General features: G+C 39.7%; 1 protein-coding gene across 12 annotated transcripts in view; it reads right to left on the bottom strand.

Annotated features, from left to right (window-relative positions):
- Positions 1 to 26,040, bottom strand: part of NRP1 (neuropilin 1) — a 147,479-nt gene that overhangs the window by 57,760 nt on the left and 63,679 nt on the right. For all 12 annotated transcript variants that reach the window (XM_070601686.1, XM_070601690.1, XM_070601695.1 and 9 more), the window contains 3 exons: positions 25,555 to 25,782; positions 19,276 to 19,431; positions 17,302 to 17,468 (listed from right to left, as the gene is read on the bottom strand). In XM_070601686.1, the coding sequence (XP_070457787.1) occupies positions 17,302 to 17,468; positions 19,276 to 19,431; positions 25,555 to 25,782 (551 nt within the window). The remainder of the gene's footprint in view (positions 1 to 17,301; positions 17,469 to 19,275; positions 19,432 to 25,554; positions 25,783 to 26,040) is intronic.

Raw genomic sequence — 26,040 nt, 5'->3', positions numbered from 1 at the left:
ACACTGGCTACTGGAAAGCAAAACTTTGCAAATGATTCAGAAAGGCTGTTGAAAAACAAGACGATGGTGATGGATCACTTTTAGCAAAAGATAATGAGGAAATGTTTTAAAATTCTGGTAAAGAATAAAAATATCCAAGTATAAGAAAAGTACAGTGCAGAAAGAACCTCACCAATTTCCATTCTGGTCTTAATTGCTTGAATGAATGTTTTTTTTCCCCACAGTTAATTAAAGTAAGCATTTTCCTGGGTAGAAACAAATTATCGGTGCAACAAAACCTGTGCTGATAGTAAGACAATCCCAAGTGAATGAGCAGATGCATTTTCCTATCTGAAGACGCGAGCTGGCCAGCCAGAAAAACATTAGATAAGGCTGTAACGGCACGGATGCAGGGGGGAGGCTGGCCTCCCTCACTGCCTCTGCACTCACAGCAGAAAAACAGCAAGAAAAGGGGCAAGAAGAACAGGTCCCCAAACAAGGGCTGCCCTTTGTCTTTTCTGGCCCATAGAAAGAGAATGCTCACATGGGCTCTGCTGCGTCTGGATTCACAGCACATTCTCTCACTCTTGTGTTAATTTATCTTTTTGCATAAATCAGAAGCAACTAATTAAAAAGAAATATTTAATTCTGATATGTTCTTTAAACTAGAGTTCCATCTGGTTCTGTTTGAATAGTAAAATCTGCTGTAGTTGTTAAAATTGGCAAGCAGCATTGGCTAAAAGAAACAAAAGGGACTCCGTTTTGTTGATACTCTAGCATTTCAGCTAGAGACATTTCCAGGATCCAGCTACTCAAATCACTCCAATATGGAAACCATAAAGACCGAACGTGGAGGAAAAGAATGCTGCTCTAGGATGGAGATACCACCACCACTCCGTATCCTCGCTTAGATGGACACAGCATTAAGCTTTGAAGGACCTTTGTTTGAAAGCAGTGCACACGACCATGACACGCCTTAATTTACGAAACATAGTTAAGAAAAATAGAGGAGGAATATTTCACATATTCTATGCAAAATCTAGGGGGTTTTTTTCCTTTCATATTTTCATATATAATTGTGTTGAGAAAAATCAGACAAATATTCCATTTTAATTGCTCTCTTACTTGATAAACCTGTAAAATCTGGATATCAGGACACAATATATTATGATAACAAAGGAGAGGGAAATGAAATAGTATTGGGGTTCCTGTAGACTCGAAGATACAGGTAATCAGCATCTAAGACAACTTAAAACTCCCAGGTAGAGTTAAGGAGAAAGGTTGAATAATCTCTGTGCTTTAGAAAAGATTGCTTACATTTTTAAGACATACATAGACTTGTTAACTCTTTTCTTCTTTAAAATGAAGTCTTTTGCTTCAATACCATGTGAACTCACAGATAGGTACCTCAGAAACCCTTGATAGTCAGTCAAGAAGAGGACATTTAAATGGTCCCTTCTTCCAACTGAGACACTCAGGCACTCTTGCTGGGCAGTAAAAGCCTCAGGGACTGAATATTTTTAATTAACACTTTTTGAATGCTTATTTGTAAGTTACATTAAATTGAAAACCTGAACATAATCCTTTGATCTGGAAAGAGGACAAGTACGCAGAACAGACCAAACGTAATCTCTAGAAACTTGGTTAAGAATTTAACTTCACAAGTCTACAATAAAATTACTTAATTGGAATTTCTTAAGAGAAAAAAATAAGTATTCTACAGTTTTTAAAAAAATGTGACCAGCTTCCAATATATATAAACACGCTGGAGATCTCCAAGTTATATGCCTCATAGGAGAATCGTAGCATGTGCTCTTGAGAGGCGTTTACTTGGCAAAGATCTATTACATGTAGCGAGCATCTACTACTTGGAGGGTACTGGCTGGCACAGGCTCTCCTGCTATAACTCCTAGTTCCATCTGTTAATTGTTTATGTGCAATATCAAAGAAAACTAGCAAAGACCTAAAGAGTAGGAATTGCATGGTGTAGGTAGGTGTGAGCAAGATGGCAGGTCAAGTGGTACTGATCTAGTTGGCCACAGTGATGGGACTCTAGATATCCCGTAAGATCAAGAAGATTGTGTATATAGATCTCTGGCTCCTGACATTGTTTCTGCCAAAACAATGAGGGCATGGCAATGAAAGAATGGGTGAAGGATGGTCTGGATGACATGAACACGAAAACGTAATAGCAGAACTTATTATCTCTGCACAGAATTTCAGTAGGACTGTATTATGTAGATAAAGCACTTATCATTATTGTTGTTGTTATTAAAAACATTTCGGGGCAAACTATCAACTAATAAATGGAGCCAGGATACATGCTCACCCAGACATGTCTTAAAGCTCACTTATGGCGCTTCACACATCATAGAAATTAAAGTAAACTGAAGGATGCCAAGTGTCTGGATAAAAACTTTTAATCCATTAAATTCAACACACATTTACTGTATGCCAGGCTCTGGAAGCAAGTAGGCCTATGCAGAAATAATGATGACGTTAGACTGAAAGTCAGAACTGGCTCCACGTCGAGAGATGAGGCATTATGGGATTCAGAAGAAGGAAACGTTACTTGCAGAAGAGGAAAGAATGGGCTTTATGGAAAAGAGGTCATTTGAATCATTCAAACTGGGCCTCATAGGATAGGATAAGACTTTGGCTGGGGAAGGAGCCAAGGTTGGTGAGCTAAAGGCAGAAGGAACAGGAAAAAAATCCCACTCAACTGCCCACATTTCATAATATCTGACATGATGAATATTTTCCTTCTAATGTCTCCCTGCGAAATTCCTTTAGAGAGCAAGGATAAGTGCCCCCCACCCTGCCCTCCACGCATCACCCTCCGTGTGGGCCTTCATGCAGGCCACAGTCTGGGCCAGGAGGCGTTTGGGTAGTGACAAAGAGACAAGGAAATCTTATTTGTAATTAAACTCGAAGCTCATGACCATGCACTGCACTGCTGAGGTAATTCTCCTAAAATGTACGCTTTCACTGCCTCTGGGAATCCAAGCATTCCTGGGAAAGAGAGCTAAACCTCCATCTGCATGAGTCAGAGACGTCTCTCTTGAGCCTAATGGCACACTCTCCAGTCCTACGCCAGGTTTATATCTACATTTAAAATAAAACATTTCAATGAAATGGCATTTAAACTGCGTGATGCTTTCTTCAGGAATTCACACTGCTGTCAAAATCATACTGTTTGCTCCTCAAACATTTAAGGAGAGGGCAATGAGTTGAGAACTTATAATACTGAGCTTATAATGGTGGGTATTTTTGTTTCTAATATCCATCGCACTGCGGAGGGGACTTAGTGACCAGCAATTATTCATTTATAACCCAAATAAGTGCTAGATACTTGGGTGAAAGAGAGGGAAGCTTACCAGATTCCTGCCCTCTAGTCAGTGAGCGAAAAAGTCAAGTAAACAATAAATCTCAATACAGAGTAAATAGACTGGAGTAAAAATATTCAATGAATTTTAGGACTAGAGGGAAACAATTGGGGCAATGCAGGCAGCATGTGATGGCCAAAAAGCATAGGTACCAGGAGGACCTCAGTAGCTTTGACATTTTAGAATGACCTGGACAATGTAAAGGAAATTAATTAAGCCTTAGTCTCCTTCTCTCTCCAACAAAAATCCCAATGCTTAGCCCATTTAGTTGCTTCTCATGGTTATTATGAGGAGCATAATGATGCTGTTGTACACACATTAACCATCATAATGTGACCCTAATATTTTTTTCCCTTAGTCATTTGGGTAATTGGAGTGTGTGTGTGTAGATTTGCCTATAGTACCTAGATGACAACTCCTTTGAAAGAGGGAGAGTCTTCTTTAACTTTAAATTCACCTAGCCCCACATGCAGTGTCTAATCCACAGCAGATGCTCAATACGTTTGTTGAATTTAAATTCAACACAGTTTAAGTCGAGCATTGCTGACAAGATCTGAAACTCTTCTTCCAAACAAAAGCCAACTGCCCGTCATTAAAGCCAATATTAAAGCGTTTGGGCAACTAACTTGTAATCTTAAGCTAGGAATGTGATTATTCTTATCTTGGTATTTATAACTGCAAATATTGTAAATACTCATAAAATTTCCAGTCCTTTGAAAAGTCCACTACTTAAAGCTAGAGTCTGCTGAATGATGAGTTTCATTGGCTAGGTCCATGCTGTGTAAAGTATTCCTTTTCACTGATTTATCAAATGACCTCTCGTTAACTTAATAAGTATCCCTCTTCCAAGAAGTTACTACAGAGGGCAGCGGGGCTTAAATCATCTTTAGATTTTATCTACCATGTTCTCAAATACCTCACTCAAACCTCTTCTCCACCTTTTGATTTTAGAGCTAAGTTATTGCAAGCATGATGTCCACAGGATGTTTAGACATGAGATGTTTATGTATATGGCATCTTAGACTTTCCCCATACCCTTCCTGTATTTTTGAAAAAGTAACAACGTCAAAATGTCACGGTGTAACTATAGGTTTCCATGGTTTCATCTAATTAACATGCGATTTTCATAAGATGTTGGAATTCTAGTTTTGTGTGGTTAGGGAATGAATGCACATTTCAGGTCTTTTGTGATCTTTGTGTTTCTCTATCTCACGGCCTCTGAGAAGCAGCCTCACGAGCAAGCCTCCTGGAGAAGCAGTGGAGACAGCTCTGCACTGAGGCAGGCTGGCAAAACGCCCTTCCAAGGCCCGCTGACCTCAGTTAAGACACACGTCTTTCTAGTTTATCAGCAGCTGAAAGAGATTTTCAAACCTAAAAGACCAAGAAAGATTAAATGGCATGTACAGGTAAGGTATATTTCTGTTTCAAAAGCTGTTGTTCTAGTCCCCGCATAAAGTTTTATCTGCACAATTGGGGAGATTCCTAAATGACTCAAGATAAACACACATTTGTACTCAAACAGCATCTGTCTGTTCCAGCACAAACAAAATGACTTGTTTATTATTAGTTTTGCAGTAAGTCACGCCTTTAATTTTTCTCCCTCCTCCTAAAAGCTTGGTTTCAAAAACAAACACAAGGGTGAATTTCTGGAAACTAAAGACTTGCAGATGGGGGTGATGGTCTGAATCAGTCTCCTGGCCCATAAACGTTGACAGCGTCCTTTTACACCGATTTTCCATGTATTTCTCAGTGCTCTAGGTGGGCCTCTCATGCTAATGAGAGTTTCATGTGCTGATGGAGAATCTGGATGTGCAGGTGGCCAAGAAAACTCTACTTGGCATTAAAAATCCTGCAAGGAGCTGATGGGATTACTGAGATTAAAGTTGGTCACCCGCCTAAGGTTATAACGAATGCTGCTCCAGAGACAAGAGAGAAGAGGAAAAACAGGCTCTAGGTACAGCTGGTTGTCAGAAAGCGTGTGTAAACAGTTAGTCTCTGAAGGGACGCCAATCATTCCTCATAACAGATGAAACGAACTTTGAGATTTAATATTTGGTCAACTGCGTTTTCCCTGTTGGAAGCTTACCATTCAGCTAGGAAGTATATACTGATTCTTTTTTGAAGATCCCTTCTAAAGGGAGTGGGGAAAGCCTTGAAAGCATGCATTTTCAAAGAATTACTCTCTAAGAGAATCACTTGTAATTACAATTTGCAATCGATGTCCTATAGTTTTGGACTGAGCAAAGGCCAGCCTACGGAAAGAGAAAGGCAATTAAGTTGGAGACTCTGTGGATGGAGGTGGAGAATGAAAAGAAGGAAGAGAGAAATGTTATACAATATCAGTGATTTCCATGCTCCTCCTAGAAGAAAGGAACAAGGTGCGACATCATTCTGTGCTCTGAAGACATGCAGCTTTGCCATCCAAATGCACTCAGTGGTCAGAACTGCAAATTCTTTTCATGTTCTGAAAAAAAAACTATCTATGTTGCGGTCGGCCCAGTGGTGCAGCAGTTAAGTTCACATGTTCTGCTTCAGTGGCTCGGGGTTCGCCGGTTCGGATCCCTCGTATGGACCTACACACCACTTGTCAAGCCATGCTGTGGCAGGTGTCCCACATATAGAGTAGAGGAAGATGGGCATGGCTGTTAGCTCAGGGCCAGTCTTCCTCAGCAAAAAAGAGGAGGATTGGCAGCAGATGTCAGCTCAGGGCTAATCTTCCTCAAAAAAAAAAAAATCTATCTCTGTTAATTTCATGCATTTCAGCCTGGGTCACACAATGGGAAAAACGCACGACTGCTTTCAAACCACAGGAGAACAAGCGCAGCTGCTACACTAAACACACCATGTGATTCCTCCCCAGCACCACGCAAAGTCCTTAACCTCATGGAAGCTAGGACTTGCTCGTACCCACTGGAACCAGTCTGAACACATGGTTGGACACATCTATTTCAACCACATATTTGGAGGTGACAAGAGGTGAAATTTTTTTTGGTGAACATGGCCACACTGTTGTGTGTGTGGTGAGGGGAAAGGGACAGGGCTTCTCAACCGAAAAAACAGAGCTAAGGCACGTGTTTGAAACTGCTGAAAAAAAGCATTCCTTCCATATAATCTTGCAGGTTTTCAGAGCAGCAAGAATCCTGCATGTTGTCACTATACTTTTAGATGCAAAATTAAGGATGAGAATGTATCACTTTGCATGGTTTTAATAAAACTGCCAGTGTTTGAAAAGAAATAGAATGAAATGGTTCTTCATCCATTTGAATTACTTTTGACAAAAAGATTTTAATTGAGATGAATTTTATATGAGACACATGAATATTCTAAATCTAGACACTTTAAAGAAAGATAAGTAGATAAACAGCTGTTCACATAAACTCTTCTGGAAAACAGCAAAGTTCTTAGACTAAGGGAACTGAATTATCATATTTCAGAAGGTGATAATCAGAGTTGAATTTCAGCATATACAAGCTGAACCTCAAATTACCTATTCCTGCCTCCTTTTCCTTTTTGTCCTGCTCCTCAGAAGACTCAAGAATGTCAGATGGAGGTCATGCAAGATGCTTTGATATTTATCTTAATAAATGAGATCCATTTATTTAGTAGTGGTTGATTTAGATGAAATATAGTGCTAAATGAACAAATGTATTGACTGATGTTTCTTTACAAGGTAAATAATTGTTAAATAAATGAATTTTTACCACCTTGGTGTGGGAACTTTCTAAATAAATAACAACATCCTAATAAATGAGTGAAATATTTGAAAGATAAGATAAAACTACAGAAATAATATAATGTATGTGCTTTAACACGTTGTTGATTGAGGATAGCAATGTCTAGTCTGGATTTTTAAAATAATGTTTAAAAAACTGAGCCAGGAAAATTCTGCCTACTCTATCTTTACTTTTTAAGACTGGGAAATTAAAAAAAAGCTCGTTTCTCCCCATGAGCTTTGTGTACCTCCTGAAATATCAATTTTTTTTTTTAAATATTGGCACCTGGGCTAACGACTGTTGCCAATCTTCCTTTCTTTTCCAAAGATTGGCACCTGGGCTAACAACTGTTGCCAATTTTTTTTTTTCTGCTTTAATTCCCCCCCTCCGTACACAGTTGTATATCTTAGTTGCACGCCCACTGCAAATTTTACATTTAATTTCCAGATCTTCAAACTTAAGGCTCTGTCCAGCGTCCTTCATCTGTAGCCATTAGCCTGTGCATCTCCCTGGGCTCGGTCTCTCTCTCTTCTGAGATGGAGTCTACCCGCATCCGCTGTAGCCCTACGTGAACATATCAAGTCTTAGACGCATAAGACAACTGCAATGACTTTCTTCATACAGCTGGATCCCTGGGGCTGCTTTTATCCCTTCACTTTTCTGGGTTATTATCATGGCCTGTAACATGCTCAGAATTGCACGTGATGTTTGTCTTCTTAAGGAAAGAAAAAAGACCAAGTGTTGGCAGGCCTTTAAGGTGTGAACAGTCTGGAATGGTGGGTAAGCCTATGCCTTACAGATATTTCCTTCAAAGGCTGGAGAGACATGAAAGATGGACTGGCTAGGCTTCGTCTTATCTCCCTTAGTGGGCTGCACTTTCCTGTGGGCTAGCACAAAGGAACCAAGGAAAACAGGCCCCACCAGTGAAGCTTCTATGTGAAATCCTCAGATAAGCCTCATGGTGAAGCCAACCTAAACTATTACTTGACCTAATGAAAAAAATCTTTTCAATTAAAAAAAAATTTGCTATGTGCTGCCTCACATGATTATCAGTAATATTTAAAACGAATTCCAGCGATGCTTCATATATTTATATTTTCATTTACGCAAGCCCAGGGCACCAGCTGATAGAGTAAATTTATTTTTAATAGAATCACAGAATCTTAAATGCTTGAAAGGACTTCAGAAGCTCTCTGGTCCAATCACCCATCCCCTGAAGGATTCCATCTATAGCCCTCTCAGGCTTGCTAAAAGAATAAAGGGGCTTATTTATTTTTCTGCTACATCCAGAAAATGTAGTTAGAAGTTCAAAGCATTAGAATTGCAAGAAAAATAAAACTTTGGTAAAATTAAGACCTCATTCTTCTGAAGGAAATTCTTTAGAAAAATGCCATAAACGCATTTTTGACCCCTTGAGGCAAAGAGAGCTGAAAAAAAATGCACGTCACTTTCACAAGCACATATGTGATTATTCTGAGTCCTAACACGTGCAATTAGTCTCAAATACTTAGCCTGCTCAAGAGTTGGAAATATAAAAAGCATAATGCATTTTATTACTATTGGGAGTTAGAGAGCATTTTGAATTTAATCTACTTTCCTCTCTTTATTTGAACATAGAATTGAATGAAATTCAGAAGGCTGAGGGGCGAGATGGAGAAAGGAAATAAGTGTGTATGTGAGTGTGTGTGTGTGTGACTGTTTGTTTCAGGTCAGTATCCCAAATTGCCATTTTGATGTGGAGCTTTCAAATGATGCATTAAATGAGAACTGTTTGAGGGCATGGAATACCCATCCACATCCCGGATTTGGAATTTCCAGGGTGATCTTTTTCACCTTTGGAGAAGGTTGCTGTGGTTGTGGTAGAAAAGTTTCAAACTGTGGGTTCTGCCAATTCTGAAGAACACACATTTTTTGCTCTGAGGCTTTCAAATTACAATATGAAAGTTATTTGAAGCTTAGGAGTTCATGTGTTACATTACACGCTGCATAAACGTAGCCATTGCTCCTAAATGTGAACATTAATGCACTCTGTAAAAGGTACAATTATTACCGCCGGGACAGAAATCAACAAACCCCACCAAAGGAATTTCTTAAAACTGCCATCATAAAATCTGTGCATGTTATGGATTTCATTAACATTTTACTCCCTGAGGATTCCCAATTGTATAATAACAAAAGTTCTTTAAATTTTAAATACCACAGACAGGAACAGCCTTTCACCCAAAACAGATGTGAAACCATCAACCTTGCCTTCTTATTGGTCCACAGATATGAAACTGGTTGGTAATTGATAGCTCTTAATGTGTTGTTGTTTAGGTTACTGAATTGGAAACTTAATAGTATTTTTCCCATGAAAAGATAAGTTCATAAGCAATAGACAGGCTTTTCAAACACAGTTCCTTACTCTTAATTACATTTGAAGTTAAAAAAAAAAAACGATAAAAAACCTTTGATTTACATACCGCAAAAAAACTAAAATAAGGAGGCAAAGGTCAGTGACACACAACATCCAGGTGTGAAGGAGCTCATTTCAGGCTGATTTTTCCTAAATCTCGTCAAGGATGATTTGTGATTGTTACCCTTGTGCTTCCTTTTCTTAATCCCATCCTTATCAGTGCCTTTTGAGACCCAAGCATGCAGTATTCTACAACAACATCTGTATTTATTTAGCTAAAAACAGTTCACTTTTGAAAGCTAAAAATAGTAAGCTTAAGATAAATAAGCAAAGAGGTTTATGATGCTATTTTCCTGTATAAGGTAAACAAATGCGTCTGTATTTTGGGAAAACAAAAGAACTACAGTTCCAGTCAAATAATATCTACGATAAGAGGTTGAAAAGTGACAGAAATCAACCAAGCAACCAGTTACTTTTTCTTCCAAAATGCTGACCAGTCTGAATATTTTAAAAAGTGACTTGATTAGGATTTGGATATCTTCTACACCAGTGGTTTTCAATATCGGGGCTGATTCTGCCCCCAGTAGGACACTTGGCTATGTCTGGAGACATTTTTGGTTGTCGTGATTGATGGGGGTGAGTGTGTGTGCCTGGCTTCCAGTGGATGGAGGCCAAAGATGTTGCTAAACATTCTACTATGCACCAGATGACCCCCACAAGAAAGAATCATCCACTCCACAATGTCAGTGTTGTCCAGAGAGATAAATCCTGTTCTAGCCATGATCCAAGCATTTGGTTAAGTTAAAACTTCTGCAGTTAACCGTTCAATTTAATAGATGTCATTTGTCAATCAACAACTAAACAGGGATATGCTGGGACTTCAACGTGTTTGCTTGGTCTTCAGGACACCACCTTCAAAAAGGGACCCAAGTCCGTTTTCACACACTATCACAGTTGAGTTGTAACAAAGAAGTAGGAGCAAGGAATCTAAGATTCTAGTCCAGGTTCTGTCACTAACCAGCTATGCCATCTTGCAAATCACTTAATCTCTGAGCATATGCAAAATAAGGAAGAGATAAAATGATGTTTGCATCTGCTTTTAGCCTTACACTTAAAGTTGAGATATCCTAGAAGGAAAAAAACTTCTCCTCTAGAATATAACTATGAATGTTGGTTCCTAATAGACACTGGCCTGAAACAACAAGAAACTAAAACTGTAAGCATAATGGAATGTGTGTGCTATATTAACTAATTAATTTTTAAGTGTAATTCTACCTAAACAGTTGTGGTTCTTTCAATATTGTCTTTCCAATGATGCTTCATCATAAAAATCTAAGAGGTTTCTTTAAATGTCATACATTTCCTTTAAGGTGAGTTGACATGAAATACTAATTACTGAAATCAATTGACTGATTTTTAAAACTGAATTAAGTGGTCAACTTGACCAAAATGGTTAAAATTCTCTTGGTATTTTCTGTATGACAAAACAATCAGTTAAAAATGTCTAAATAATTATGTCACATGTGTGTTCTGTTTTCCTCAAATTATATCCTCCTTAAAAAACAACAAAAAGCTCTGAATTTAACTGTTCCTATATACATTTCCTATATATAGCTCCTTCAAATGACTTCCTATAATGTGAAGAAACCAAGGTACCAGAGAAAGCATTAGGAAAAATTCCTTAGGAGACAGTAACTTTTGGAACATGGATTTCCTTCGTGGAAACCTAGTCACAGATAACAGACCTATGATGCATGAACGGTAGGATGGAAAGCATTTATTTTATGCAGATAGTAGAAGTCAACAGAGAATCAGAATAAGATAGCCAAAGGCTCACCTTGGGGACTTTTTCTTAAAGCAACTCATCTCCTTTCCAGATCAATGTTTTAGCTAAAATAGCATGGCAATATTAGCTGCAATAAATACACACACACAGCACAACTGAGGAACAAAAATTCACTTAAACAGCTGTATTTTCCCTAAATTTGCCAACATTATATTTTTACATGCATCATTCCACATTTGGGTAACCCAGTGGGCTATTTTTGTCAGTTCTCTAGTGACACATTTATAAAGTATCATTTTATTGCAATTTACTAACAATGTGAATGAGATGACACACCCCCTAAAGGGTCTGGTTTATAAGCAGAGTGTTTATAAACCTGGCTATTCAATATAAGTTCTGGATTAGTCAATTTAGCAGACGGAACCGATTTTGAACACAGCATTAAAGATTATAAACCTGCCAGAAAGTAGCAATGGTATGAAAAATCAAAAACTATTTCATAGGAGATACCTGTTCCATACTCAATACATAATATAAAAGAATGGAAGATTAGTTCAGAAAGTTTAGAAGGGAAGGAAATTATATATGAAACTTGTTAAAATAAATGACATTCTAAAGCTTTAAGATAAATGACTTCAGTTTCTACTTTCAATTTTGGGAGGCCCTAATATTAAAGATAAAAACAAGGTTTTCCAAATAACAAATTCTCCTAATCAAAGAAGCAGCACTTACTTCTCCCCTGTAAAATTTGATAAAAACATGTAATAATACTATTTGTCAGAGAAAACATTTACAACAATTAGTGAGTTATTTCATTCCATTTGGCACGTAAAGGACATCCAGCTAGCCCCTTCTTAGCCCCTGAAATCAAGTCCACGCCTTTAAATTATTTTTCGTCTCCACTCACAGCAAGTTGTAACTGAAAATTCAAGTTCTGAATCACGACACAGCCACTCTGGAAGCTGCTATGGCAACCACTCACGGCCCCGGATGGATGCTGGGAAAGCCTATGGGTAGGCAATCTCGAAGGACCTCCTGAGCTAAAGGACAGACTCTGGGGTGGGGGTTGGGAAGCTGGCTATTGGCATGAGTCTCCTCTGGGACCCGTGAGGTTTTCAGAACTCACCAGGCTTTGTCGTTTTTCTGTGTATAGTTGGCCTGGTCCAGTTTACCTCATTTGAAAGAGCATGAGGTGGAAAAACACACAATTAGAATGGCCAAAGAGCTATGCAAACGTCAGCTGCACCCTGGGCCTGTGTCAGATCTGACTGCAAGTGGTGAGTCACCAGCTGCTGTCTGCCATCCAGATCTCTCAGTGCCTACTGACTCGCTTCCCAAGTCTGAGGAAGGAAGGCCACTCCAACTGTGTAAGACTGATCTTTCCCACAAGTTGCATATTTTCTCCAAGTTGGGATATGGTGAACCACTTCACCTCTTCAAGCCTGGGTTTTCTCACATGAAGGTGGGGACGTAAATCTCTGGTCTGCCTAATGCACATTCTAAGACGAGAATGGGATGTGTATGAAAAGGTGCTTTTAAAGGAAAAGTGCTAGAGACATAAGGTTTTGTTCTTAGAACATCTTACAATTAACTTTAAAAATCCACAAAGCAACCTAAAGGCCTCTTGGATCTGACCAGTTTTACATGTTAAACTTTAGCAAGGGCCCCTACTTTTTTCGACACTCTACTTGTGAGCGAGTGAACATGATTGAGTGTGTGTGCATGTGTTGCTGTGGGTGGGTTTTGATTCGGTTCAGCCCACCCCCTTACTACACTAAGGCCTTTTGTCACTGGTATCTGCTTTCAAAGTTCCTTCAGTTAGAAAATGTGGAATATTATCCAAGAGAAAAATATAAGGCAAAAGGAAAACACAGAAACAAGCTTTCTCAGAAGGTTAGCACCAGCTCCTTTTTTCTGGAACTTTCCCTCTCCTGGTACCTCAGGATAAACATCTGTACTAGGAAATGTAGTGGGGTGGGAAGGAGCTTTCGCCTCAGGGGCTTGATGTATTCCTACAGCTACAGTATCTTCTTTGAGGTTTCCTCCTCCTGTGTGATTAATCCATTCTAGGGCTGATTTACCAAACCAAACAGGATGTGGTTTAGAAGCCAACTGCTTTCTGCTCCACTGGAATAAGTGAAGGCATAAATAATCTAGTACCGAAATTTTTCTCACAGAAGACAACGCCACCAAATTTGGAGAAGAGCAGAGTTTCAGCCTGAGTTGGCTTGCCACGTAATTCTATTTCTAGAGTCACTGGAGGGTGTGTTAATCGATTAGTCCCTGGTGCCATTTTTATTTCTTTGGATGAACAAAGTTCATATCCCATCCAGGCATTATGTCTCTGTCTTTTTTTTTTTTCTCATCTCCTGGCATTTTAATCAGGGAGAAGTCACAGTTGTTTTGAGGAAAGCACTCCCAAGAGGTTTAATTAAAGCTAGAAGGATAAATCTGTTTACAGTGTGGTGAACACTATCATTAATAAAACACTGAAATAATTAACGAATTCAATTCTGCTCTGTGTGTGAACGGTCACACTTCGGATCTATGAGAACGTGTCTCCTGAACAGACACATACGCTAAGCACTTGGTTTGCAGAAAGGAATAGGGAACACCTGAGAGGCGTTTCTCCGGGATTCACGGTGTCACAGACTGCCGGAGCTTCCATGCAGGAGGCTCAGCACCTTATTTTACAGGAAAAGAAACTCAGTTCCAGGGAGGTTATGCCCTGGGCTCTAATGATGTGCTTGAAAATTAAGAATTTTTGTAGCACACTGATATACTCAGTCCTTTTTTGAATTCTTGATTGTCTAGCCAGAAACAAAAGGAAGAAGAAGATTAAATTAATAATAAGATAAACAGTTCTAGGACACAGAATAGAATGGAATACTCTGAAAAAAACGGGCCGATTTCGAAGTATGATTAACTCGGCCATTGACGATTAAGAAGGTTTAGGCACTCAGGATATGAAGTGGCCTTTTGAGCAGGATGTGACTGTGTGCAAACTTCCAAGTCGGGACTTCCTTTCGTGCTCCTTCTCACTAAAGTCCCTCTTGACTTGTTTTTAAGCTTTCTGGCAGACAACTGATCTTACAGGAAGCACCGATGTGGACGTTCCTATCGATGGTTAATGATGCATTGTTTTTTTATGTCACTCAGTAATTTCCTAGAGAAAACAATGGGAACTAAAGACTGTTCCTGTCTTGAAGGAAAGTCAGCTTCCAATATTGCCTTATTAACTTAACACATGCAAGTGTTTGTCCTTGTTGCTACAGCAACATATTTTGTGGAGTAGATTTCATGCAAAATGTGAAAAGCTGAAAAAGAAAACAAACGTCATCTACATACTGACGTGCATATAAATAGAAATGCACGTGCGCTCACGATCCTGTGATTAGAGGTACTGCCTCTGCTCACAGGCTCAATTACACTGCACTTGTTGGTTAATTTATAAAATATCTATCCAATGACAACAACAAGCCAACCACTTTTAAGGAGTTTCAGAAAAGCTGGAAACACATGAAATTATTCATAATTAGGTGATGGGTGTATGATAAGCGCTCCCACCGTGTACACAGACACAACAAGCATGTAAATGAGCCCACCAAGCTCCCAAAGGAGAAAAAGATAATTTTACTCAAGGTGAACTGATGCTAAGCTTCTCTGATAATCACCTTCCAGAGGGATGGAGGAGCAAGGGCCCTGAATTCTAGATTTAGAAACAGTAGGCACCCAACTCATCTCGGTGCAAGCCTTCTCAGCATGAGGAAAAGTACAAAGGGAGGTGACTGATGCTTCATAAGATATACCTGAGTTTCTATGAATGGTAATGAAGGATAAAGACAAAGCATACTGAAGCAGGAAGAAGCAGGTGTTGGAGGCTGACAGACCTTGTTTTCAAGTCCGTCACTAACTGTGACGCTGGGCATTTATCTAATCTCTCCAAACCTCAGTGTCCTCATTTTTAAAATGAGGATAATTGTACCCCCTTCACAGGATTGTTGTGAGGATTAAATAAAAATATGTCAAGTACTCAGCAGAGGTTGGGCCACATAGTAAGCACTCAATAAATGGTAACTATTCTATGAATGGCACAATTGTCATTCATGCTGTTCACCAGATATTTCTAGCTCTCCTCCAGCACATATCAAATTGCACCTCCCTGCCGCTTCTCAGAAGTTAAGGGTGGCCGTGGGATGTGCTCTGACAGTGAATGTGGGTGGAAGTGCTCCTCGAGGGAACCCAACAGCAGCACGATTGGCCACACTCTCTTTCTCCCTCTGCCTTGATGACAGGCAACATTTCAGATGACGGCTGCCCCCTCTGTGAGGGCCCTGGTGTGAGAAGATGTGGAGCAGACCCCCAGCTGACCGCAGACGGAGGATAGTATGAGCAAGTAGGAAACCTTACTTGCGGGGTTTTGGTGACCTAGCTTCTCCTGACTATGCTCTGATAGAAAGAGTAGGACCTTTGAGATGTGGTCTTCTGGAGCAATCTCAAATTGTGTCTAACTCCTGAGAATGATGTAAATCCCGTCCTGTTGACAAACGCCTTGTGAGAGCCCATTTTGTCTCTCTGTTTCTACTGACATGGAATTGCCTGGCGCAGAAGAATTGCTACAGTTGCAACTTCAAAACTCTTGCAAGACTACTGGCCCTAAATTATTGAGCGCTCTCCACATCACCAAGAATAGGACTACATTACCATGTAAACATGCTTAGCACTGCAAAATGTGAGCTTTCCTGTAGAGGCTCATCTGTCAATCATTCTGAACTCTTGTTGCTTTGGGGATGTGGAAAAACAAGTTACCAAGAGCTATTTTGACACAGGCAAATTCATTTCATTTCTGACTTCATCTACAGCTGGATTCAGCAATCCCAAGGTAAAAGTCTCATCTTTTCTCACCCTCTACACATTTCTCAGTGTTATCATTTAGAGGTTAGCATGAGTTCAGTCTCCTGTAATAGGCCATTTCACTTTAAGTGTATGTTAAACTAATATTGACCTTTCCAAAGTAAACCAAAATCTGGTGTTTGTGCTCAAAGGACTAACGCAGCAATAGATGTGGAAAGTAGGAGATTAATCATCTTGGTTTTTTTCTTGCTGAGAAACTCTCTCTGGGAATTAGTCATTTTTATATATCTAGCAACGAATGTAAGACAGGCTCTGCCTTCTCTCCTGAAAAGGAAGCCTGGATCCTTCAGCAAATAACTTTGTATAATTTACCCACAGTTTAATCCACAGAGCCAGATATGGATGTTTCATTTGACAATGAGTGAAATCATCAGGAACGTGAGCATCAGGCCTTGGGTGGGAGTATCCAGACATCAATGTTGGGCAAGGTCAGGCATTGGGAGTGGTGCCAGGGATGAGTTAGGAGATGAGGGGGGAGAGGGTAGTGGTGCAGAGGAGGAGAGAGTCGGAAATGCAAGGGTGATGGCAGGGAAGAGTGCCGGAGCAAAAGGAGGAAAGCAGAAGCAACATTACTCATCAGTGAGGATATAAGCATGCGCATTTCATATACAGTGCTCTCCATTACACATCTTCTTGGGCATGTGCTATAGTGACCCATATGGAAAAGTAAACCTCAACTTCTTTCTTCCCTTCTTCTACCCTGAGCAAACAAACAAACAAAAACCCCTAAACTTGGAAACAGTTGTTTCACGCAAGTCTACAGGTAGAGTTAATGTATTTCATCAAAGAAATAAAAATCTGTTGAAGTAGGAAGCATCTCAACACAAAATGCGTAGTTGGGAAGAATCAGATCTTTCAGTTCTTACCAACATGAGACATCTGTGCCAAAATCCCAATAAGAGTCGTATACAAGTATCTGAGAAGATAAACGGATGTTCAGGGATGTCATCTGGGCATGCTTTTCTCTGATATTGTGGTGACATGATGATCCTACAGAGCGATTACACTCGGTGCCATTGTCCTTCTCGCTCCATACGAAGACGTTTGGCATGGCACTTTTTTCAACAACCTTTCCAGGTGACCAAAAGCTTCTTCAGCCCTAAATGTGCCAGGTCTTATGCTACATACCTGTATCCACTCTCTGTAGGAATCTTCGCCAGGTGTCCACCCGTTCTCAGGGTAGTTCAGGCGGGAGCGTTCTGCAGACCAGTTGGTGCTGTACTGGGAAGAAGCTGTGATCTGGTCAGAATGAATCTCTCCTGACTCCATGCCCAGAGCTTCCATACATCTGAAATCTGAAAGGAAAAAAATGGCCCAAAGTCTTCAAGACATAGGGGACCTAAGATGCATATCTCTTTTTGTCATCTGGCAGACTAAAAAGTTCCTTTTGATATTCAAACAAAGTCTTACAAAAGATGGCAGCAAGGAACTTATTAGAACATAGCACTGATACATGTATTTCCATGACAATAATTTTCAAAAGCAAAGCTGTGAAGATCTCATAGTGACTAATTATTTTCCCAGCTGGACATAGGTTGACAGAGATACTATTAGAAATTTATTAGGACATGATGGAAATTCTAATTTATTTTCAAAGTTGCATGTATGTAGATAATGTCATATGGGTACACACCAAAAGTTATATTTAAATAAAATTTTACTTTTGAATTATTTCTTCCAATATCTAATAAAAGGGGAAGATACATGTGTCCATTTACAATCCATATTTGGTGGACAGTCAGTACACCTTAACTCTCTGTTTCTCAGATTCCTTGCAATTGGCACCCAGGCCACCTCTCCCTGACTCTGTTTGTTCTCATGTCCTCCGCCGCCGGCCTGGTCATGATTATTATCATTAATTTATTTTATTAAAATGCAAAAGTATCTATCAAGGGTAAACTGCAGTATCACGTGGTGCCCAAACGACCACAGCTTTCTAGCATAAAATAATAATGCTCACAGTGATGACCACATATTCCATGAGGCCTAGGAGATTCAGTGAAACAGTGAAATATGATATTGGGAAATGAAGAATCAATTTTAGGAAAATGTAAATCCAAAGTAACAAAGTGAAAAAAATCTTTAGAGAATAAATAGAAGATTCTCAACCATCCAGAAAATCTCAATTAACCGAAATTTCACATTTTATGAATTTTCTCTCAAAACAGATAAAGTTTGATGGCATAAAAGGTTTTCTTTCCCTGGTTTCATACTTTTAAGCTCAGGTTTGTTATTTGCAATACAAAAAATATAGGTACAAAAGTATATAACTTAATTAACCAAATAAATTAGGTACAAATAAGATTTTGAAATTTAAGTGGCCTTTTTATTTTCCAGTAAGATCTGGTAGAAAAGATACTAGCATGTCTGTAGGACAGGTCTCCGAACACCCCTGTTCTCTCCCTGTTTACTTTACAACCTGGCAGCTAGAACTGATGAAATACATAATCTGTTCACAGTTCTTTCAGGTTTTTTTCTCGAGCCCTTAAAAGAGCTGGAGACCACATAAACTTTGAGGAAGGGTTGACTGAGTTGAGTTAACAGGATACAAAAATACACTACTTTTTGTTTTCTTTTATGGAAAGGTAAAACAGGAATTAAAACATGCTTATTTTACATGAATATCCACTTTGCTTCACGTACAAAAGAAAAACAAAATGGCTTCCTCCGGGGTCTTCCACAAACCAAACCACCACGCACCATCCATTCTATATGACTGCCCTGTCAATGAACTACTGCAGATTTGTTCCTTTCACCTGAGATCAATGTCTGTCCTTTTATGATTCTCAGTCCACATATACATTTGAGGTGCCAGGTGGGTGGTCTGGCCATATTTCATTGTTTCAAGGCATTGTTTGGCCATTTCCCACTTTCTCCCATAATTTCAGAGGCTTACAAGCAGCCTTCTCATCCACAATTTTATTAAGAAAGCACATCAAATAGTCCTACCTATTGATATTCATAAAATCATTTAAGAGGGAAAGACAAACACTTGGCACACCAATTCACAAAACATTTCTTGCTTCATGTGGCCGCAGGTGTGTGAGGAGAAATAACGGGGAGTATTTACCACAGGGCTTTGCAAGATGAATAAATACTGACCTTCTGAGACACCGCTCTGCAAGATGCTGTAGTTTGCTGAGAAGCCTTCTTTTGCGATTGCACTGTCAGTATAAAAAACCATGGACAGAATGCCTGATGAGGAACGGATTCGACCTGGTGTTTTCTGGCCACAGTAACGCCCAATGTGAGGGCCAACTGGAAACAGAGAAATGCAGAGAACGTTAAAATATTTTTTCTTCTACAGCAGATGCAAGAATAACCATTTGCAAACATGGGTCCCAGCGGAACCCCAAAGTGTTTTCTTATCCAAAGCAAGCCTTCCCTGCTTAATTGATTTGCAGTGAACATATTGGATCAGGTTTGCCGAGAGGATTTTAAAGTGTGCTCAGAAGGGCAATAACAGACATAACCACATTCCCCAATGAGCAGGATTGTTTTCAGGAACAGAATCGAAAAGCTTGCTTCACTTGCAAAGAATGAGATTTGGGCTGTCAAGTGGCACCTTGGCATTCATCTCCAGGACCAAGCTGCACGTGCAGTCCAGCCCATAAAGACTCCAGCTAGGCTGTTATCACCGAGGGCTCTGGAAGTTGCCTGTCTTCATTCCTCCTGCCCTTGTTTTCAAGGAGGAGATCTGGGAATGGGTCCTGGAACCACAGCAGGACCGAGTGTCTGATCCTGCGCTGGATAACCCTGATTTCCTTCCTCATCCCATCTTCTTGTCCTGGAGCCTTGTTATGAGAAACATCATAGACTTGGACAAAGGACAATGATCATGTCCTACTCAGGACTTTATCTGAAGACTAATTAACAATTGTAACAATTTAAAAATTTATAAACTACAGATACCAAAAATTTACACATAATAGCAAGTTGTAATCAGAATGAAAGGAAAATGCATCTTTCTGACTTCTGTCCCAGTTTTTTCTCTCCCAAACCCAAGAGAAATGACCGCATTGCACTTGGTCCAGTGGCCAAGAGATGGCCCAAAGTAGCCATCTGACACCAGGAAAACAGTAGTACCTGAGGCCGTGAAAGATTGGGAACTCCGAACTCATTTGTGAAAAAGTGAAATTGCTGTTTGGCTTAAACTGGCTACCCCTTGTTGAGGTGCTTTTAGACAAGCTGCGGCAATTAGTAATTGTAAGTTGTCTTACAGACAGTGTTGAGGCCCTCTGGGCTTGGAGAAGCTTTCTCTGTCCCTGCCAGGTCAGCAGCAAAACTAAAAAAGTCCCTTTTCTCTAGGTTTTTTCATTGCACATATGGTAAAAACATACCAGATGGTTTGGGCTTAGAAGGACAATCTGGTGTGGACCATTTTCCCCTCCAAGAAACCCATGGTTCTGTGCATTTCAACGAAGAGGTATCACTTTGTTCAAGAAAGCACAGAAATGGACCTTCCCCTGGAGGAATGGGTCTTCAACAGAGTCCTGGTGCTCCAAGGCCTGTGCGTGCAGCTTCGAGGCAGAAGACAGCTGCTGAAGGCTAGGAGAAGCTTCAAGTGTCACTGGAAAAGTGAAGCCCACAAAAACTGATCTCCCTGGAGCCCCATGTACCCGCTGAGCTCCCAGCAGGCGGCGAGTCTGAACACTCTGCTTTTTAGAGCGCCCAGATCCTTGGCTGACAAGCTTTCAGCTCTTGGCCAATCCTCTTGAAGAAAAAAACTAACCCAAAGTGATTTACATATTTGAGTATTTGAGTTAGTGCAAAATGGTTACTTGGAATATCTGATAACTTCTCCATGCATTCAAAGTAACTCATGACTGAATTCAGAGTTTTCTCTCTACTGTAACCCCTCACTCTCCAGCAACCGAACATTATGTATGTGCAGATTGCTTTATTATGAAGAACCCAAGGAGGCTGACCCGTGTACGGGAATTGATACAGGTCATCTAGGGCATCGTGTGGTCATGGACAGTGGCTCTGCATTATGGGTGGAAAATTTTGCGCACTAGGCTTCCCAGTTAGCAGAAGAAAGCATCTCAGAAGATGAAACATTTGCTATGTTTTGTTTGTCTTCAGTCTTAATCCTGGCCTCAGATTCTTTCACAACAAGTGCTAGCTCTTTACCAGATTTTCTTCATCCTGAATGTGGCCCTATCACCAATTCAACACTTTTTTCTTCCCTACAGAGCACAAAGTTGCCCATAACATATGCATGAAAATATTTTGCTGGAACCATGAACTCAGATCTTTCCTTTCCTCAAAAAGAATCTGGTCTGCAATCTTGCTGGGAAGTTCAGAGTCCATTCATACTCCCTCACTCTTTTCCCTCATTTAAATTCCATTATTGTGGTTTCATAACTTTCTTTTTCTTTAGTTTGTGGGCAAACTTTTACAGCCTTAATCCTTGGGGTCGTCTCTGATCACCACAGCCACTGACCTTACCAAGAATATAAGCATACAAGGAAGCTGCAGTTACCCCAAGCTCTGCCTGCTGGTCCTCCGCCCCCAACTCTCACCCAGCCCCTCTGGGGAGGCTGGGAGGGGGAGACTCTTTGAAAGAGCAAACAGAAGAGAACTTGTCTAACGCAGACTCATAATTTAGAGAGTCTCCATGACTCACTGGCTTATAATGTTTAAGACATGCTGGGTAAATCTGCCTTCTGTCCTTTAGAACATTGCCCCCGGACAGCAGCATGCCACTCTCTTTAGGAGCCTTCAAGATAGGAGAGAAAAAGGCTTTTTCGACTATACTACAAAGAAGTATTGAATTTTCCTGAACAACAGCGAGACCTCAGCCTAGCAAGCTAATGCAATATTGATCTGAGCGGGAGTGGATGAAGCACTCTTACGTGTGTGTGCTCATTTGTGTATTTACATGAACACAGCTATTGGATTTCCTGCTTCCGTTATGTGGGCCCAAAGGCCAGGGAGATGAATGGTAACTGTCACAGAAAGAGAAGCATAATTCAAAAATTGAATTATTGAAGAATGTAAGCAAGTGACACGCACTATGCTGTCTCTTGGGGGGCGGGTAGCCTGTAGGGCTCACATCTTCTCAGGTGTGAAGGTGATACAGCATTTGTGCTGTTTAAAAGATTTCCCCGCAACTAGGAATGGCAACACCACATTCTTTGTATTTTCCCGTTAATCTTTCTCAATAATTACAACGCTATCTCAGAGTCACACAGTTTGGCTTTCTGCCACCTTTTACGTGACAAAAAAGACAATGATCTACTACAAAGAGGTACTTTTGAAATGAAATATTTTGAATAAATAAAAAAGAGAATCATTTCCAAAAGGTACAAGATAGGCCACATATACTTTTCTTACAATAATGAATCTTTTGCTGGAGAACATCCGCACTTTGCAACTTTTCCCCAGGAAAAAATATTGCACATTTATATCATTTATATTTTGGAATATTTGTATTTTATATATGTAGTGTTTATATTTTATATTTATATTTTAAAAGGTTAATTTTAATATAAAGATAAATTAAAAACAAACAGATCTCAATCTAGCTTTTATGAAACTTATTCCTAAAATTGGTGATAATTTTTGGAATGCAGGTGACAACTGTGGTTTCAGCCCCTTCCCCAGCCTAGCTGGAGACCTGACTTCATCTGCACCCATGTGGTCTGAGCTCAGCACGTGTGTTTGGCTCCACAATTCAGCACAAGTGTTTGCAGCATCAACCGGGGCAGCATGCTTAGCTCATGGCTCTCAAACCATGTAAACTTCCAACAATTTCTTCGCAGTAGCTCCTTGTGAGTCCACCGAGCTCCACAGAGAGTGGGAGGTGCCTGTGTGAGTCACAACACTCAGGCCTCGGATTTTGAGTTTGGGAGTAAATTGCTTTTCTTCAAAGTCAATCTGAATCAAGGGGTAGCTTTCAATTACTTAGTCATCTAATTCAATGTTTATGATAAAATGCAACATAAAATCACTTGATGGTTAAAAGCTTTCAGCGCCTTCTGGTTGTTGTTTTTGGAAAGGATATCAAAGACTAAAAGCAATTTGGCTGGCAGAGGAACTGTATGTGTTGAACTACTTATGACAAAAATGTTTCTAGTGCCACTGACAAAAGCCCAGGAGGATGCAGTCCCTCATTTTGCCTAAACAAGAGAGAGCCATTATGCTGGCATAGGCTGGATGAGGCCAGGTATGTATTAACAAATATAAAAACACATTTTTCATATTCCAAAGCCAGTTTGCTCTGGAAATAAGTCAAACGCACCATAGTTTAAAACATGGAATTGCAAGGCTGATCACTTTTATTGTTAATTGTTCCTCGCTTCAACTCAGCGATTTTCTAGAGCCAGAAAATTACTACTTTGAAAAACCCTTGACACTAATAACAATGTGCTTCTTTCTGAAAGTATTCTAAATAAGTTGGTTGATTGGACCTCCTTTTCAGATGTCAATTTAAATGTAAGTTCTAGAAAGGAAGGCTGCAAATTTGGGGTGTGAACAAATAAACCTGTTATTAAATGTTCCAACTATTATTACAATACTATTATAATATTGTTTTCCTAATTATTGGATTGAATACTTGGAAATCAATCAGCACTCTGTTTGGGTAAATCTCATTACTTAATGAAGGAGTTTCGAAAAGATCATCATAAGCCTATTTATATGGTAAAAGAGCAAAGAAGAAAGTAAACTAAGGATAACTCACCCATTTACTCCAACGACAACATAAGCTTTCTCTAAACTCAGTTTTTCTCTAGTGCTGTTTACTGTTGAGGAACATATCTAAATTGAATTACATTGATAATTTTAATTTTAATAACCTTGATAACTTGTCATTTCAAAGACAAAGGCAATCCCCTTCATGTTATACTTGCTCTTCATTTACTATTTATTTAAGTATTCTCTCCTCCAACTTGATAATAATATGACTCTATTTTATAGATGGTCATACATCTCTAACTGCATGATTTATAAGAACTTCCAAGACACCCTTTCTGAACTGTATAGAGTGTGTTCTCTAGAGAAATCTTACTATTAAACCAGACTAAACACAAGACAAGCAATGCAGCTGCAACAAATTATTTGATATTATCTCCCTCTGTTCAGAATTTGGATGTATATTTTTGCCATTCACCTTCCAATTCATGAGGATTGAAATTGAAACCTTTCATTTAGCTGTCCACATGGCTGCCTCCCCCACCTCTTTCAAATCTTTGCTCAAATGTCACTTTCTTAATAGGGCCTAACCTGACCACCCTATTTACCATTTCAACCCTCGGATCCTTCTCCCCTAACCCTAGCACTCCTCAGGCATGGGCTCTGCTCTACTTTTTCTCTCTTTCTCTTTTTTTTTGTTTATAAAACTTCTCACCTTCTAACATTCCATACACATAATTCACTTATTTGTACAGTCACGCACTGCATAATGATGTTTCAGTCAACGACAAACCACACATACGACGGAGGTCCCATAAGATTAGTAGCATATAGCCTAGGTGTGTAGTAAGCTACACACCCAGGTTTGTGTAAATGCACTCTATGATATTCACATAACCATGAAATCACCTAAGGATGCGTTTCTCAGAAAGCATTCCCACTGTTAAGTGTCACATGACAGTCACGTGCATTGTTTATTGTCTCAATCCCCCTGGCAGATCTAAACTCCACAAGGGCAGCCATCTTTGATTGTCTGGTTTACCAAGTGGCTAGAACAGTGCCTGGTACATGGCAGGTGGTCAATAAATATTTTTCAAATGTATGATGAATTTAGATGATAGGAACAATGAATATAAAGGATATATTGAGGCGATTCAATGGCCAAAGGTAAAAATTCCCTAGAGGGCTGACAAGGAATCTGTCTAAATTAGGAATGTTCAAATATTCTCATTTCTCTTCAGAATTTCTAAATTTTTTGATAGCATAATGGATGCACATTTCACCCTTAAAATTTTATCAGGTACTTAACTTCTCTGGTCCTTAGTCTGTGTATTTGTGAACTGAACGGTTTGATTAACTGACCTCTTAAGATCTCATCCTCTGACAGTCTATGAATTAGTGCCTGGTAGGCAGGTCAATAAAATGAACAAAATACTTTAGTCAGGAAAACTATGCGTTGGTTCCAATTCTATCACAAAAATAGCTATGAAACCTTGCATAATCTTTCATGGGCTCAATTTCCTCATCTATAAAATGAAGAACTTGGACTAGATAATTACTAAAGTCTTTCTGAGCTGGACTATTTCATTAGCACTCTGCATAAAGAGAATTACTGTTTTGCTGTTTTCCCTCCTCCTTTTGAGCTATTTTTTAAAATGATGCAGGTATCCTGACACTTGTCAAAGGATCCCAGTGCCCTTCCCCCAGATTCTTCCCTTTTAGGATGCTTCCTGCCCTTCTTACCATCGGGGAATCCATCCCAGATTTCTAGCCGGTCGTAGCGACAGAACATCCCCCCTGGAGGATTTGAGTCAGGCTCCAGGTCAAAGCTTTCAAATTCCAGGATAATCTCTGACATCTTTGGTGCAAAGATAATATAAGTGCATTCAAGGCTGTTGGGATATTTTTCAGGGAATCCAGGGGACTTTATCACTCCACTAGGTGTTGTGTAGTTCTGGGAACATTCAGGACCTATGAGTGAAAGAGAAGAAGCAGCAAAGTGAAAAATCCCATTTAAACGACTTCACCAAGAAATAACCTGGGCAAAGACCGCATATCTTTTTAACAAAAGCCCACGATGATAATCACTGTCCCGATCACTCCTTACTCAGCCTTTTCATGGTAGCGATAGGTATGGAAAGTCAAGTTCAGATTTACTGTGTTCACGTGAGTTTTCCATTTGTGTGGAGCAATTTAAAAACTTCTGCTGTTGCAGAGAAAAAAAAAATG

The sequence above is a fragment of the Equus przewalskii genome, chromosome 30, assembly GCF_037783145.1.
Source record: "Equus przewalskii isolate Varuska chromosome 30, EquPr2, whole genome shotgun sequence".
NCBI classification, from domain to species: domain Eukaryota; kingdom Metazoa; phylum Chordata; class Mammalia; order Perissodactyla; family Equidae; genus Equus; species Equus przewalskii.
Note: the sequence above shows the minus strand (reverse complement) of the source record. Positions and strands in the feature narration are given on the sequence as shown.